This window comes from Marmota monax, unplaced genomic scaffold (assembly GCF_021218885.2).
Source record: "Marmota monax isolate L192 unplaced genomic scaffold, Marmota_monax_Labrador192_F-V1.1 WCK01_AAM20220418_F8-fsc00122, whole genome shotgun sequence".
NCBI classification, from domain to species: domain Eukaryota; kingdom Metazoa; phylum Chordata; class Mammalia; order Rodentia; family Sciuridae; genus Marmota; species Marmota monax.
In genome coordinates, this window is record NW_026695223.1 from 3,378,388 (window position 1) to 3,396,766 (window position 18,379).

Consider the following 18,379-nt stretch of genomic DNA (forward strand, 5'->3'; position numbering starts at 1 on the left):
AGCTACAGGGGCACACTATATAATATCCAGCTATACGGAATCGGTTGAACCACCAATTAGAGAGGAAAGCGAAACACACACAGGCTATGAGTCAACTATGTGAAGTCATAGAAATGAAAAGTACATAAACATCAGAGGGTTGAGTCAGGTGGAATGTCCAAAGTCCGCGCCAAACAGGTGCTCCCAGCAGACACGGGAGTGGGAGAGGAATTAGTCAAGCGATAAGACAGCAGGACAGAAGCCACTGGCCTGGCTGGCACAGGGGTTTCCCCGGGTTGGACCTGCCCAACAGTAGGGTTCCCTGGAAAGAACTGAATGGGGAAGGGATGGAGTTGTAAGTGCAGGTGGAGGGTAACTGGTGAGTGGCCAAGGGCCCTATCCCTCTTTGAGGAAAAGTTTTGACTCTGTTTGATGGTGTCGATGAGGGATACTGGGAATGAGTTCAAGGACATTTTCCCTAAGCTTTTGTCACTTAAAATCTCAGGCCTCAGCCAGAGTGAAGAAACACAAAAGGAACTGGCACTTGACTGACACCTGACCACCCCCCACCCTAATGGTCTCCTGATCTCAATTCGATAAGCCCCAGAAAATTCCCTATTCACATTCCTGTCCCACCCTAATGAGTCAGCTTACCTCAATACAATGAACTACCCCCAAACTACCCTCCTGTCCCGTTGAGAGCTACAGCCAAGTAGGGATGGCGCCTGGCATTTTGCCAGAAGGAGTGGTTGACAGGTAAAGCCAAGGAGCCATTAAGATGATAATTAAGTTAAGCTGTGTATAATTGCTGTGACTGGATGATTCTGGATTGAAACAGGCTGTGTATTCAGTTGTATATAGACCCCTGCTGTCCGGCAATAGGGAGGTTCCTGCTGCCTTCTGGCTGAGGTCTCCCAGCCCTGGAGAGAGCTGGGAGAGTTGGGGGGGGGAGTGTGCGTGGGGGGAGTGTGCGTGGGGGGAGTGTGCGACGGGGGAGTGTGCATGGAGTGCCTGTGGAGTTCGGGCAATAAAGTAGTTCCTGTTTGAACTACAAGTGCCTCCTCGTGGGGGCTGGGTTATTTTGTGCACTGTCCCACCCTAAACAAGCCTATATAGCCCAGCCCCTTGACTCAGTCTGCCCCCATTTTCTGCCCTGAAAATGAGCCCCTGCTGAGTGTTTGACCCATTGACTCTGCTGCTGAATCCTGAATAGAGAAAAGCTTGCTGATCTGAGGTTGGCTTCCCAGTTCCACCTTGGTCACATGGGCATCATTTGTGATATCTAACATTTGGTTCCCTCACCAGGAATGGGAGTAGGTGAAATTGACCCTGCCCCATGCCCCCAAACCTTTCTCCTTCCCCTGCAGTTAAGTTAAACAACTGATGACCTGGGAAGTGGCGTTTGAGTGTCCGGCATCCCCAGGGATCTCTGAGGTCAGGGGAACCCCCAGCCACTGCTCATACAAGCTGAATCCCTAAACTGACTGCATTTCCCTACCCCGTAGGGCACAGGCCCTCCACACTCTCTGCTGTTCATGAAACTGGGAAGAACTCAAAGCAACTGAAGGCCTCTGGCTGGGGCAACTCCCTAGTGTTGCTCAGACATCCCTGAGGGGTACCACACATCAACCACCTGCTCAACTTTTGCGGGTTTATGCCATGTGGACAGTAAAGGGATTTGTACCAAATACTTTGTTGACTTTAAAAAAGGTCTACTTCTATGCCCCCACCCTTCCCTTCCCTTGCACACCCAGCAAATCTCATGGATCAGAGACCTCCTTGCCATATATATAAGAAGTTTAAAAATGTTACCCACCTTAATGTTTTCTTTCATAAGGAATTCTATCTCATAGCATATGTGTTAAATCCTTGTGTTTTATTGTCTGAACCTATTCAAGTACAATATAATGCCTCACAAAATATGTATTATGTTAAGTGGGAGAGCTGTATGCTACAAAAATGCGTCAATCCAACTATATGGCAAAATTCAGTACAGGAGCTGGGGTTGTAGCTCAGTGGTAGAGTGCTCGCCTAGCATGTGTGAGGCACTGGGTTCGATCCTCAGCACCACATAAAAATAAAATAAAGATATTGTGAAAACCTACAACTAAAAAATAAATATTTTTTAAAAAAATCAGCATAAACTGTTTGATTCTCAAAGGGCCAAAAGCCACCTGGCTCCTTATAAAACTGCTAAATGTTTTACCTGATAGTTAAAACATTGTTATCTTGTCTGGGATAATTGTTTCTGCATCTACATTTCAGCTATTTCAAAAGAATGCTGAAATGTTGGCAAACTCAAGTGCATATTGATCAGGAAATTTTAAGTGATATTCAGCAACTAAAAGATTATCTATTATATGGCTGGGAGAACAAGCACAAGATTTCCCATGGGCTCTATGTAAGTGCAAAATAATGGGTGCAGACCCCCCAAAGATTCAGGGACACTCCCTTTATTCATTTGCGTGGGGGAGGCATCTTAGGGTCTCAGGTTTTGGATACAAAAATGGCCTTCAGTTGCAGAGGAGATTTGGTTTTATAGGATACAGTTAGGGTAGTTTCCTTGGAACTGTGGGCTTTCTGTTCCAATAGTCAGGGGTAAACTTTAACACAGGAGGGCAGCTTTAAAAAAGGTTGAAACTCATTGTTACTTGGAGAGATAGGAGCCAAGATTGAGAGGGATGGGTATTTAAATTTGCCCATTGTTTTCCTTTCTCTGGGATTTATTGTCTCCCAGAGGTTCAGTATTTGCCTCCTTCCTTCAGGGCCCTTGTTATCAGAAAAGGACTTACTGGGAGGGTAATGCCTGGCTACTTTCCCCTCCCTCCTTCTGAGCTTCATCCTTTCTCCGCTTTTCTTTGGGGGGCTGTTTTGTAGGAGTATTTTTTGTAGGAATATTATTTTGGCTGGAGAGAACCACCTCTGGTCTTTGACTAAGAGACATTGTATGGCTTCGGAGGTTTTTTGAGGTGCTGGGGACCTTACGCATGTGAGTCAAGCGCTCTACCAACTGAGCTATATCCACAGCCCAACATCAGCGGTATTTTGGGACTTATGGTTGCCCTAGGATTGTGTGATTTGCTTATAGTATTTAAATAGTGTGCACTGAATCCTAGTTGGGGTGCTCCTGCACACCCAACACTTTTTGTGTTAATTGTTTATATTTGATGATTGGTGTGATCCAATACACGTTTGCATTTAAAGACAGTCTGTCTCTGAGTAATTATTAATAGCACCAAGTAATTTGTAATAGCACAGCTCACCACACCAACCCAGGCAGCGTCCCTGGATTTATCTCTTGTCACGCCCATTGCCTGACTTTAAAAAGGAGGACTTCACTCAGGACAATCTCAAAGCTCCTCCCACATATACCCTTCTTCAGCATCAACCACCAGGGTCTCTGCATTCTTTTCCAGAACTCTGAAAGGGGGAGGTCCCTTATTTTGACCCTTCTCAGTACAAAGCAGCCAGATTTGATATTGATGCCCCAATTTACCCCAAATCATTATCCCCTTTCCATCTGGAATGAAGGATATAGGGAATAAGTCCAAGGACATTTCCCCTAAGCTTTTGTCATTTAAAATCTCAGGCCTTAGCCAGAGTGAAGGAACACAAAAGGAACTGGCACTTGACTGGCACCTGACCCCCTACCCTAATGGGTGTCCTGATCCCAATACAATAAGTCTCAGGAAATTCCCTATTCACCTTCCCGTCCCATCCTCATGAATCAGCTGACCCCATATAAGGAACCCCTAACTACCCTCCTTTCCCACCCTAAACAAGCCTATATAGCCCAGACCCTTGCTTCAGCCTGCCACCATTTTCTGCCCTGAAAATGAGTCATGAGTGTTTGACGATTGACTGCTGCTGAATCTTTTTTTTATTTATTTTTATTGTTTAATTTTCGGCGGACACAACCTCTTTGTGTGTATGTGGTGCTGAGGATCGAACCCGGGCCGCACGCTGAATCTTGAAGAGAGGAAAGGCTTGCTGATCTGAGGTTTGCTTGCAGTCCCCGCCTTCGTCACTGTGTGCTGTGAGCGTCATCTGTGGTAACATTGAAACAGGAACTTGAGGCTGCAAACCTTCCCTGGTCACAATAGGTGAGAGCAGAGGACATGAGGACGAAGGAGTCCAGAGGTGGGGTTGACTTGTAATGTTGGCCTGGTGTGGCCCACCAGCTGGCCTCCAGCGAGTTTTGCACCCTTGGGTAATCTCCTAGAATGTCGACTAGGACTGATGGGTGTGATCAACAGGATGTTATAAAAACAGCAGTGGATTGAACTCAGTGCTTAACCACTGAGCCACATCCCTGACCCTTTTAAAAACATTTTACTCATATATATTTTTTACTATTTCACTTAGAGAAATGGTCTAATTAAGTTGCTTAGGGCCTCAATAAGTTGCTGAGGCTGGCTTTGAACTTGTAATCCTCCTGCCTCAGCCTCCCAAGCTGCTGATGTTACAGGCATGCACTGCACCTGGCAACAGTGTGACTTTCAAAAAATAAAACAAAACAAAACACTGTGGTTCCTTTCTTTCTCTCTCTTGGATTCTTTGCTCTGGGGAAGGTAACTGTTAGGTTGTGTGGACACTCAAGCTGCCCTACAGAAGAGACCACATGGCAAGTCACTTAGCCCTCCATCTGACAGCAGGCAGTATCAGTATGAGGGTGAGACACTTTAAAAGAGAACTTTCAGCCCCAGTGAAGACATCACCTGATAGCAGGCTTCAGGAGAAACTCTGAGCCAAAACCACCCAGCTCACCACTCAGCAGAAACTGTGAGATAAGAATGTTTATTCCTTTAAGCCACTCAGTGTGTGGACTGCTGGAGGACACTGGGTAGATTATCATGGTCAGAGGTGAACTGAGAGAACCAACTGCAGAGAGGAAAGGAGAAAGAGCAGGAATTACAACAGGTGCCAGGCTGTATGGGGCTAGAGGGAGCTAACAGGGATCCCATGGGGCAGGACTGGGTCTGGAGGCAAAGACAGGGCCAGCAGCAGCTAGGTGGCCTTTCATAGCTTGGCCTCTTCCTTGAATTTTATTCCATCCAGGATAGCATGGAATGGCAGCTGTGCCTCAACTGCAACGCATTGGGAAGAATGCTAATAGCACCACCAAGCCCTGAGCACCTACTATGTATCATGTGCTTTAAATACAAAAACTTAAACAAATGTGGCATGTGTATAACACGGAATATTATTCAGTCATCAAAAAGGATGGAGTACTGATTCATGAACCTCGAAAACATGGCAATTGAAAGAAGCAAACTTAGAGATGTGTTATATGATTCCATTATAGGAAATGTCCAGAATAAGCAAATCCATAGACATAAAATAGTTGCCAGAGCAAGAGGGAAATGTAGAGGGAGCACTATTGTGTACAGGCTTTGTGAGCAGGGATAATGAGAGTGTTCTAAAATTAGATTGTGGTGTTAGTTGTACAACCTTGGGAATATACTAAAACCACTAAACTGTACACTTTAAAATGCTAAATTTTATGGCATGCAAATTATGTTTCAAAAAAAATAATATGAGGACAGAAACATATGATAACACAATGTGCCCGATGCTATTCTAAAAGCTTTGTGTATATTATATACTTAACTTACATAAAAAACAGACATACCAGGTAAGCACTATTTTTTATAATTTTATTTGTACAGATGAAAAAACTGAGGCCCAGAGTGGTTAAAATGACTTGCTTAGGTAACACATGAAGCATGTGATAGAGCCAAGAAATGAGCCTTGCCAGACTATCTCCAGAGGATGCTCACATAACGTGTTCACATATCTGTTGTAGTGCTTCTCACTTATAAATGATCTCAGATGCACCTATCTTTTTTTAGAATATTATTTTAGTTGTAGATGGACACAATACTTTTATTTATTTTTATGTGATGCTGAGGATCAAACTCAGCGCCTCACACATGCTAGGCAGGAACTCTACCACTGAGCCACAACCCCAGTCCCTTAGATGCATCCTTTTGTTTTGTTTTGTTTTGTTTTTTATTTCTCTTTTATTTTTCCACATTTTATTTATTTATTAACTGATATATAATTAAAAAATCATACATATTGATGGGATCCCAGGTGATGTTTCAATACATGCACACATTGTGTAATGGTTAAATCAGATTAAACATACATATATCTCCTCAATATTTATCATTTCTTTTTTTTTTTTTTTTTTGTGGTGCTAGGGATTGAACCCAGGGCCTTGTACATGTGAGGCAAGCATTCTACCAACTGAGCTATATTCCCAGCTCCATTTATCATTTCTTTATGGTAAAAACTTTCAATGTACTTTCTTCTAGCTTTTTTAAAAATCGTTTTTATTTTTTTAAATACATGACAGCAGAATGCATCACTATTCTTATTACACATATAGAGCACAATTTTTCATAACTCTGTATATAATGTATGTTCACCAATTCGTGTTTCACACATGTATTTTGGATGATGATGTCCATCACATTCCACCATCATTGCTAACCCCCTGACCCTCCCTTCCCCTCCCACCCCTCTGCCCTATCTAGAGTTCCTCTATCCCTCCCATGCTCCCTCTCTCTACCCCACCATGAGTCAGTCACCTTATATCCAAGAAAACATTCGCCAGTTGTTTTTTTGGAGATTGATTATCCTAATTCAATCAGTGAAGAAACAAGATTCAAACTCCAAAGTACACAAGCTTACTTGGCCCTCAGTCCACACTGCAGCCTGGGGGCTGCCATAACCAGGCCCTCCCAGGGTTCCTCACCTCAGCAGGTGGCTACCAGGGCGTTCCTTGCAGGGCTCAGTGGCCTGGAATGCCTGAAGTTTTTCCTGTTTACATCACATGTTTATATGGCTTTCAGACTTCTCCATTATCTTTCCACCAAGTAAACAATTACATTAGCAATCAGAACTTAAAAGTTTTTTCTCACAGTATCCTCACATAGAGGAGGCCATTCAGTTTTGTTGTTGTTGTTGCTTTGTTACTGGGGATTAAAAACAGGGGTGCTTTACCCCAGAGCTACATCCCCAGTGCTTTTTATTTTTTGAGACAGGGTTTCATTAAATTGCCTAGAACCTTGCTAAATTGTTGAGACTAGTCTCAAACTTACAATCCTCCTGCTTCAGCCTCCTGAATCGCTGGGATTACAGGCATGTACCACCATGCCAAGCTTGTTAAATCACTTTCTGAAAAGCACTGATAAGTTAATAAATGTTGTTTTTTTGTGTCGTTTACATTTTCTTCATTTTAATTCTTAGTATCTTCCAAAATTCTCATAGTGAATATGTAGTACTTCTGAATATCATCATCATCATCATTTAAAATAATTGAAAAATGTATTTCTGGGCTGGGGATGTGGCTCAAGCGGTAGCGCGCTCGCCTGGCATGCGTGCGGCCCGGGTTCGATCCTCAGCACCACATACAAACAAAGATGTTGTGTCCGCCGAAAATTAAAAAATAAATATTAAAAATTCTCTCTCTCTCTAAAAAAAATAGTTAAAAAGAAAAATGTATTTCCTCAAGTAGTTTATTTTTGAATGTTGAATCCAGGAACCATTCTTGTACTTGTTTCGAATGAATCATCCATCAGTCATCCTCTCCCCATATAGCTTGCTAAAAGGGAGTTGTCCCAGGTGAACTGGGCTGCACGAAATAATCACATAGAGACAGACACACCTTTTTATTTGGGTCCTGTGATGGCTCCTCTGACCTTAAGGGTCCGAAGAAAGAGAAAGAGAGAGCACAGCATGTGCTGAACCCTTTTGTTGAGGAGAAGCCATTCAAATGAGGCAAGGGGTCAGGTTTGGGGGGTACTGAGTCTAGCTTCATGATGTCTGCTGTCAGCAGGTTGATTGACATCTAGGAAAGCCACTCTCAAAGGCAGAGCAAGAGAAGGGGACACACTAAGGGTCTTTCCATTGAAACTTCTACCCCAAACAGGGCAAAGGGGTAGGGTTACAAAGGAATGGGTGAGTGTAGCTCAACTCCTTTGGTGACACATCTGAAGACACGCCCTCAACTTCCTGAACCTGGACATCGCCCAAGTCACTAGTAGTGATCGGTCAGAGCCTCCCAGGGTGGAAGGCGCAGGTCATTCAGAGTGGCTCCCCACAGGGAGTGGCATAAAATTTGGTTTCTAAGACTTTTTTTTTTTTTAATGGCAGTAGTGAACATTTATAAACCTAGTGAACAAAAGAAGGAAAAAAAGTAACAGTACTCAGAACCAACGAATAGAGTTACTAAGATCTGTAGGAGAGAGGTGGAGAGTTCTTTTCATGACTTTTATTTTTTCTTAAAAAAAAAAAAGATCAACCTACTGAGAAATGCCAAAACATTTTTTTTTTCTGTGCCCTGTATATGTGAGGCATGTGTTCTGCTACTGGGCCACCTCCTTAGCTCCGGCCCAAACTTCTTAATGTCTCAGTATTTCCTCAGCAATTCATGGACCTGGTGAAGGACAGGGGCATGATTTCCAATGGTTTCTGATTAGTTAATATCACTGTGCATTACTCCAGGGTGAAAATGGAGATTCAGTGACTCAAGAACATCACTGAGCTCAGAGCTGGATTGCCTTTAAAACAAACAAATCCAGGGGCTGGGGATGTGGCTCAAGTGGTAGTGCGCTCGCCTGGCATGCGTGCGGCCTGGGTTCGATCCTCAGCACCACATACAAACAATGATGTTGTGTCCACCAAAAACTGAAAAATAAATATTAAAAAAAATTTAAAAAAAAAAAAAAAAAAAAAAAAAACAAACAAATCCAGATTGAGTGAGATACAATTTTACATATCATAAAACTTGCTTGTTTCAATTGTACAAGTCAATGATCTTTACTAAATTGACATAGTCATACAACCATCACAATCTGGATTATTATTTTTAATAATTTCTCAGAAACTAGTGTTCTCTTGTTAGTACAATATATTGCAAGTTCCAATCAACTTTTGTAGGACTATGTATGCTATTGCGTGTTTCATAACACCTAGGTGAGTGATTCTTAGAGCTAAAGTTGGGAGGACTAACATGTCAAGCACACTCAATGCTATATTACAGGTCTGCACCACCAAGCGAGGCTACTTTAGTCTGTTAATTCTAAGAGGTTGACTGGGTGTCTGCTAAAGTGCCTGCCAGCTCCAGCATTCCATGGTTTGGTGATTTTTGAAGACTATTTTTGCAGGCCTGCTAACTGGGTTCGGGAGTGAGATACCTTTGGGGACGCATTATTGGGATTGAACAGAGGTGCACTTTACCACTGAGGCACATCCCCAGTCCTTTTAATTTTTTATTTTGAGACAGGGTCTCGCAAGTTGCTTAGGGCCTTGCTAAATTGCTGAGGCTGGCTTTGAACGCGTGATCCTGCTACTGCAATCTCCCCAGCCGCGGGGAGAGCTGCATGTCCCACAGAGCCCGGCCAGGAGCAAATATTTATCACAGTTCCTTACTGTGTGTGGGCGTAACTAAGCAGATAAGAAGCGATTTGGGTTCTACTTCCGAGTCCAAATGTCAACGCCCTCGGTTCTCCTCCCTCCCTAGCAGGAGACACAAACAAGGTGTCGGAGCCCGGGGTTGCTATGGAGCCCAAATCCAAAACGGAAGTGGTCCTCGGAAATACATCTCCCAAGGAACTTGCATTTGAAAATCAATGCCTTTCTAATTAGTCTTTTCCTAAAGTAAATTCGTAAATAGAGACACAGCCAAACTCGCTCTCAGCACAAAGAACGTCGCTCTCCTCCCAAGAGACAAACGTCCACTCGTCCACGGCGGAAGTGGTACGGAACCAAATAGCGGAGGTCGCTGGTTCTCCGACGAGCTCTTTTCTCAGAGGGACCAGCCGCCCGGCGGGGTTGCCGTGGAGACCGATCGAGCTGTGTGGATGCGGCGCCTAGCGGAGGCGCGGCCTTTGCTGTCTATCTGCAGAGAGGGCTCACGGGGACGACGCCAAGATGGTTAGTGGCTCTGGATAGTAAAGGGGTCCAGGGCTGGAGGCTAGAGACTCCCGGCACACTTTGGGGTACCGTCCGGGTATGTCAGCAGAGGCTGGTCCCTCCAGCCTCTCTGCATTCCCACGGGGGTATGGAGGGATGCAAACCTAAATGCCTTGACGCTTTCCTCCCTCCTGCTTCTCCATTTCCCCACACCTGAGCTGCACACGGGATGGACAGCAGAGCAAGGGGAGGCCGAGGTGACAGAAGCTGCGTGGAAGCGTCTTCAATGGGTAAAGAAGTTGGGAGTAGCTGTTGGGTTCAGCTCAAGTACAGAGTGATGGCCCTCTCAGGAAAATGCAGTGCTTCCAAAGGAATTTGAATAGACTTCAAATTTGTTGTTAAGGATTTCACTTGTAAATCGTGGAGCTGTCACTCCGTTTAAAACGGACCATCGAAATTGGACCCTTCAGTTGTCTTCGTCGTTTCTTTTGCAGATGCTTTCAAGGGCCAAGCCTGCCGTAGGCGGGGAAGTACCGCACTCTGACAAAAGAAAGAAGAAAGGTAGGAAGATTCCAAAACTAGAGGAGCTACTTTCACAAAGAGATTTCACTGGCGCTATTACCCTATTGGAGGTAAGGTCCAAAGAAGATTGCTTCTTGATTTGGTAAATACTAGACTATAGACGAATGTTCAGGTGAATGCTGGTTGCTATGTTGTTGTAACAGGTGGATGCATTATGGGGTTTCTTCAAGGAAACACCTAGTAAATCTGGTAAGTTGCAGATTCCAAGTTAACTATAAACCTGACTGAAGATGACCTTTAAAAACAACAATAACAAAAACAACTTCTTTCTTAAGGGCCACTTTGATTGTGTCTAGTTTCACAGATAGTGGATTAAACCTAAAAATATGGAGTGACACTTAATACAGTTTCATTTCTCACATTGTTTATCCTAACTCCTGGGCATTATTAGTTCTATTATGTAATAAAATTTTGGTCAAATTTGAACAATTCTACCATGTTCATTTTTTGATAATATAAAAAGCCTTTCAAATCTCTATGGCAGTAGGGCTAACCCCCACCCCCTGTGCACACACACACTACTGGAGATAGAATCCAGAAATCCAGCATAAACTCTACCACTGAGCTACATGCCCAGCCTCAATAGTTCTCACCTTTTAGTATGTTTTGGAAATACCTAGAGTAGTTACCAAGATGCTTGTCTTCCTGAACTCCTGCATTAGCAATTCTGATTCTTTAGGTCTGCAGTGGTCCTCAGGAATCTGCATTTTAGGTAAGTAGTCTAAGTGCTTCTAATGTAGATGTTCTATAGAGATTGTATTTTGGAGAAACTGTTTTTTGAGAAGCTAGAGGAGAGTGTAGGGGTACATCAGAAGATGAGGAGTTTGGACAGGGTGGTCTGGTTGTGTGGTGCTGCAGTCATTTCTCCAAAACATTACTCTTGCTATATTGCTACAAATCTATTTATAATAATTGTTTTAATTAACTTTATTTTTATTTCCCAGTCTTCCCTGTCTTACTAGTGCTTAGGTAGTGAGCACAGTGGTTAGCTTTTTTAGTGGCAACTCATCTTTGCATTTGTGGGGATCGACTTGGAAGGACCTGCTAACTCTATCAATCAGTGGATTGACTGTATAAGTCTATTTTTTGTCATTCTGTTTTCTCTCTTTTCTTTAAGGCAATGACATTTTTTATTGTATAATTTAAGACCTCTAAATTGGCAGGGGTAATCTGCTCTATGCCTACATTCTCAGGTAGCTGATTAGAGTGGGGAATGGTAACTATTAGAGTTTGGAATTTTAAAAATCTCATAGCCCCAGGGAATTCCTGGGGCAAATTCAGGGGTAATTCTTCAAGAAATCCTCCAGATTTAAGGCACTGTATTAAAATTCATAGCATTTGGTGAGAAGAGTAAATTCTTATCCTAGACAAAAAGGTATCTAAGAGATGTCTTCCTCTTGGGGTGACTGATCCACTGTAGTGATACTCTATGAACATGTATTGGCTCACTAGTGATTTATCATGCTGTAGAGTAAAAACAAAACAAAAACTCCTCTTTTTTTTTTAAGAGAGAGAATTTTTTTTTAATGTTTATTTTTTAGTTTTCGATGGACACAACATCTTTGTATGTGGTGCTGAGGCTCGAACCCAGGCCGCACGCATGCCAGGCCAGCGCGCTACCGCTTGAGCCACATCCCCAGCCCCCAAAAAACATCCTCTTTCAAAGTCTCAGTCTATTCCTCCAAAATGGGATTTTTCTTTTATTGGTTGAGTAATTCATAAATATTTGTTCATAGTGGACATAAATGAAGCCAGTCTTCTGTATATTGTAGCTCTTTTAGACTTGGTAAATGACCCAGGTCAAGGGTAATAGAATGAATTAACACTTTGTCCTCAGTGCATTATTAATAAATATGTGTGTGCTCATGTGTGGAAGAATGAAGTTGAATGCAGTAAGCATGGAGTTTGGGAATACGGGCTTTGGAGGCAGACTACTTTTAAGACCCTGTCACCACTTATACAGGCTGTGTGATCTTGAATTCCTTGCTTAGCCTCTCTGACCTTTAGTTCTTGACTTTAACTATTTCACCCAATTATTTTGTTTCATACATATCATCCAGAATTATTAGATAATTCACATACTTTCCGGAGTAAGGTGTCAATGAGTACAGAAAAACAAGTGTGAAATATTTGGAGATACAAATTTCTGAGACTGTTGGAAGGTAACTGTGCTGAATATTGTAAGTAAAGGCACAATGAATGCACAGTTCTGCATGTACTACTTAGCTTGCTGATAATTCAGTAGTAACTTAACATAGCACGGTTTTTTTTGTTTTGTTTTGTTTTTGTTTTTTGGTGCTAAGGATCGAACCCAGGGCCTTGTGCGTGCAAGGCAAACACTCTACCAACTGAGCTATATCCCTAGCCCTTAACATAGCAGTTTTTTAAATGGAGGATTTACTGTTCAAAGTTTTTCATGATTTTTTTTTTAATGAACTTTAAACCTGAAGTTTAAACGTCACGTTGGAGAACAAGAAGAGGATACTAATTTGTGGATTGGATACTGTGCTTTTCACCTGGGTGACTACAAGAGAGCTTTAGAGGTTAGTAAAATTAAAAAAAGTCTAACAGGAATGTGTTTAAAATATTATTAAACTTTGTATTATAATAATATCTATTCAGGTAAAATTCAAACAGTATGGAGGGAAACAAAGTAAAAAAAGAAAACCAAAATCACCCTATCTGCTGTCCCCTGTCCTACTTCTTTATTAATAGAGGTCCTCACTGGCTTTTTAAAAAATGTATTGATTTAAGCTGGGCGGGATATTATACACCTGTAAACCCAGCGGCTCAAGGAGGCTGAGGCAGGAGGATCATGAGTTCAAAGCCAGCCTCAGCAAAAGCGAGGCACTAAGAAACTCAGTGAGAATCTGTCTCTAAATAAAATACAAAATAAGGCTGGGGATGTGGCTCAGTGGCCACGATTCAATTCCTGGTACCAAACCCCAAAAAATAAATAAATAAAATGTATTGATTCAGAAATCTGTATATGTATTCCAGCATGTGAGTATGTATCTTGTTAAGAATTTCACTTTTATTTTGCTTGGTTATTTTCAGACAATAAACAAGATTGTATGATCTTTATGTAATTTTTTTTATTATTGTAAGTATCATTTCTTTGTTAATCATTTTTCTTGATCATTGCAAACCCTACCCCATCTGCAATGATTAATACGTAGGAATATGGGTCTAAATAAAATTATAGATGCCTTATGTCAAGCAATTTTTATTTATAAATGAAATTGCTGAAACATTTCCCACTATTCTTACTCAAAATGTAACCTAAAAGGCTGGGGCTGGGGCTGGAGCTCAGGGTAAAGCGCTCACCTAGCATGTGCAGGGTGCTGGGTTCGATCCTCAGCACCACATAAAATGAATAAATAAAATAAAAGTATATTTAAAAAGTTTTTAAAAAGAATTTGAAGACTGCATAACAGAAATTAAAATATTCAAGGCCAGGTAATGAGGAGGTAAGTTGAAGAACAAAGGAAACAAGATTCTTGAAGGAAAAAAATAAATATGTAAAGGACAGAATGGAAGCTGGTTATTGTTTGTGAAAGATATAGGGAAAAAAGTAACCTAAATGTAGTACAAAAATAAACAAAGGTGTTTGAGAAAAATGAGAAAGAGTATGTGGAAAATGCGGTTAACAAAGTGAATCTCAGAAAGGATCCTTGGTAAGAAATTAAATGCCTTTTTTGTGTGTGTATGTGGTGCTGGGGATTGAACCCAGGGCCTTGTGCATGTGAGGCTAAATACCTTTTTACCACTATTTTTTTGAAATATTTGTTTTTTAAGTGTAGATGGACACAACACAATGCCTTTATTTTTATGTGGTGCTGAGGATCCAACCCTGGTCCCACCCTTGCCAGGCGAGCGCTGTACTGCTGAGCCACAATCCCAGCCCCTAAATACCTTTTTAAACATAAAGACAAATTAAGAATTAGGGGTGTGGCTCGGTGATAGAGCACTTGCCTAGCACATGTGAGGCACTGAGTTTAATCCTCAGCACCACATAAAAATAAATAAATAAAGGTATTGTGTCCATCTACAGCTAAAAAATATTTTTTAAAAATAAAGACAAATTAACAAAAATTACCAAAACTGGAATTAAATACAATAAATGAAAAAAAAATTTCATTTGGTAGTACTAGGGATCAAACCCAGAACCTCATGCATGCTAAGCAAGCATTTTACCTCTGAAATAGATAAAATGAAATAGAATGAAATAAAATTAAAGTGCATTAAAGCTATCAGATTTTAAGTTAATTGAATCTAAGTATTTAAATTTTTTAAAAAATATTTTTAGTTGTAGATGGACATAATACCTTTATTTTATTTATTTATTTTATTTGATGCCGAGGATTGAACCCGGTTCCTCACACATGCTAGGCAAGTGCTGTACCATATATAAGTTACAATCCCAGCCCAGTATTTAACTTTTATATGTCTTTTTAAGTTAGCAAAAATAAAATATTTTTGTTGTTTTTCTGTCTGTAGTTTGTTATCATTATCAGTGTTAAATATGGAGAGGGGAAACCTAGTGTAGATTTAAGTGCACAACAGCCCTGCATCGGTAGGATTGAGCTTCAGCTTCAGTATCTCACTTTTTAAGGCATAGAATGGGAGTTGGTAAGATCCTCTAAATGGAAAGATGTCCTATCTGAGTAAGAAATCTTATTTCCTTACAGAAGGATGGCCTATCAATTGCTTTACTGCCAAAATGAGATCACCACTTTACATGTATTTCAGGAATATGAAAATGCAACAAAAGAGGAAAATTGCAATCCTGAAGTCTGGGTGAACCTTGCCTGCACCTACTTTTTCCTTGGCATGTATAAACAAGCTGAAGCAGCTGGATTTAAAGGTAAGTTAATTCTTTTTTATATTTGATACTCTTCACTCAGAGTAAGAGTCATTTTGGAGATTTTAATACCTTTATTTTTTATTTATTTATTTTTATGTGGTGCTGAGGATTAAACCCAGAACCTTGCACATGCTAGGCGAGCGCTCTACTGCTGAGCCCCAACCCCAGCCCCAATTTTGGAGATTTTTTTTTTTTTTTTTTTTTTTTTTAAATATTTATTTTTTAGTATTTGGCGGACACAACATCTTTGTTTGTATGTGGTGCTGAGGATCGAACCCGGGCCGCACGCATGCCAGGCGAGCGCGCTACCGCTTGAGCCACATCCCCAGCCCAATTTTGGAGATTTTAAAGCTTCTTTTATTCTTTGATTATTGAAGCAAGAACCAACTTACATTAGAAAGCTAAAAAGTAGATTTATTTTTCAAAAAATACTGAATCTGAGCTGGGTGTAGTGGTGCACATCTGTAATTGCAGCTACTTGGGAGGCTGAGGCATAGGATCACAAGTTCAAGGTCAGTCTGAGCAATTTAACAAGATCCTGTCTTACAATTTAAAAAAAAAAATTGTTTTAAAACAATAGGGCTGAGGTGCAGCTCTGTGAAAGTCCCAGGTTTGATCCCCAGTAACACAGGAGGAAAAATATATTGGATTTGATCTGTGTTTAAAAGAATAGTTAGTTCCACCCTCACACTAATACCCCGCCCCCATCAGCCTGCATCCAAGAAGCTATAGCTCGGAGCAGGAGGATGAAAGAAAGGGAAGGTATCTCTTAGGTCCCATCATGGTAGGACATTCATGCTGTGATATAGGTGTTCAGGCTCTTACGGCTTAGATTTCATAGCTTCTTTCCCAATTTCTGAGTGAGAAACCGTGTAACTTTAGCTTGAGGAATCCCGATACTTTCCATTGTAGTCATGACGGTCATCTCAGGAGGATTGCATTCAAATTTGTGAACAAGAGTAAGGGGAAGCAGAATTATTGGGGAAAGGAATAAGGATAATTAGATTATAAATCAAATTAAGTTCAAGGAAATTTAGAGAAGTGGTAGGTAAGGGAATGTTTGTTAGGAAATTTGTTAGGGATGAATACATTCCAGGGAGGAATTCATACACACACATATACAAAGACATGAAGACAGGGGCGTGTGTGAGTGTGTGTGTGTGTGTGTGTGTGTGTGTACATACTAATCTTCATTGAAATGTGGAACTTGAAGCCTTTTTTTTTTTATGTATATATTGGGGATTTACCAGCTTTGGGGTACTTTACTGCTGAGCTATATCCATAGCTCTTTTTACCTTTTGTTTGTTTGTTTGTTTTTAAAAGAGAGAGAAAAATGGGGCTGGGGATGTGGCTCAAGCGGTAGCGCGCTCGCCTGTCATGCGTGCGGCCCGGGTTCGATCCTCAGCACCACATACAAACAAAGATGTTGTGTCCACCGAGAACTAAAAAAATAAATAAATATTTAAAAAAAAAAAAAAAAGAGAGAGAAAAAGAGAGAATTTTTAATATTTATTTTTTAGTTTTCGGTGGACACAACATCTTTATTTTATTTTTATGTGGTGCTGAGGATCGAACCCAGCGCCGTGCTCATGCCAGGCAAGCGCACTACTGCTTGAGCCACATTCCCAGCCCTTTTTTTTTTACCTTTTTTATGAGACAAGGTCTTCCTAAGTTGCTGAGGCTGACTTTGAACTTGCAATCATCCTGCTTCAGCCTTCCAAGGCATGCGCCACCATACCCAACTTGAAGTCTTTCTTGATTTGTACCCAATTGTTTTATATGTATTAGTGTATTTTTTTCCTAATTTAATCATAAGGTCTTTTAAGGTGTTTGCTGTTATGTTTCTAGACTTTGTGCTTAAAAGAGTGTTAGACACATAAAAAGTGATCAAGGTAGCTATTTCTATTTCAAAAAAAACCACACACACATATATATTTTTTAATATGCTTTAAAGTATGATTTTTTTTTTTTTTTTTTGTAAAAGGGATGAAGAATTAGCTGGGTGCAGTGGAGCATGCATGTAATCCCAGCAGCTTGGGAGTCTGAGGCAGGAGAATTGAGAGTTCAAAGCCAGCCTCAGTAACAGTGAGGCACTAAGCAACTCAGTGAGACCCTGTCTCTAAATAAAATACAAAATAGGAAATAAGGCTGGGGATGTGGCTCAGTGGTTGAGTGCCCCTCAGAATAGGAAAATTTCTAAGAGCACAAAGGATATTTGGAACTTGAAAGATGTTAACTTTTGTTTGGCTGCCTGTTTAAGTGTGGTACATCACTATGGTAGAGGACCCAAGAGATAAAAGTCTGGGCTATTAGGAAAATACGACATATAATTGTGGAAAAGAAGATTTCAAAAAGGAATTGAAAAAAATTCTGGGTTGAAAAACTGAATGCGAGTGGATTCATGCGCATACAGAGATGACTACAATTGTCTGCTAACATTGTTTGGTTCAATATATGAACAATACCAAAGTGGGCTACTGTGCTCTTGGACAACACAATAGAATCAGATAGGGGAAGAGCAGACTCTTAGAACATTTCTCTTGTTCTTGATGTTGCTGTTACTACTCCAGGTAGAGATCAGAGTCAATATTCATTATAGTAGACACATCTCAGGATCAGATAGATAAGGATTTAGGGAAATTCATCTGAGAATCATTTTATTTTTTAAAAGGGATTAAGTGCCATAGGCTCTTGATTTTTTAACAAGCAACTTGGATCTTTTTTTTCAGCTCCTAAAAGTCGACTCCAAAATCGCCTGCTCTTCCATTTGGCCCACAAGGTATTTATGTTTTCATTTCAATTTTCTTTTTTGGTATCAGGGATTAAACTCAGGGGCACTCAACCACTGAGCTACATCCCCAGCCCTATTTTGTATTTTATTTAGAAAGAGGATCTCACTGAGTTACTTAATGCCTTGTTTTTGCTGAGACTAGCTTTGAACTCACAATCCTCTTGCCTCAGCCTTCTGAGATGATGGTATTATAGACATGTACTGAACACCCAGTGATTCTAACACTTGGCTCAAAA

At 40.9% G+C, this 18,379-nt stretch overlaps 1 protein-coding gene across 2 annotated transcripts in view; it reads left to right on the top strand.

Annotated features, from left to right (window-relative positions):
• Positions 1-9,524: 9,524 nt before the first annotated feature.
• Positions 9,525-18,379, top strand: part of Ift56 (intraflagellar transport 56) — a 73,403-nt gene continuing 64,548 nt past the window's right edge. Inside the window, exons 1-5 of one of the 2 annotated variants that reach the window (XM_058575731.1) lie at positions 9,525-9,924; positions 10,398-10,535; positions 12,936-13,028; positions 15,238-15,352; positions 18,082-18,131. In XM_058575731.1, coding sequence (XP_058431714.1) covers positions 9,922-9,924; positions 10,398-10,535; positions 12,936-13,028; positions 15,238-15,352; positions 18,082-18,131 — 399 coding nt within the window. In that variant the 5' untranslated portion in view covers positions 9,525-9,921. The remainder of the gene's footprint in view (positions 9,925-10,397; positions 10,536-12,935; positions 13,029-15,237; positions 15,353-18,081; positions 18,132-18,379) is intronic. The other variant, XM_046434198.2, reaches the window with a different exon arrangement.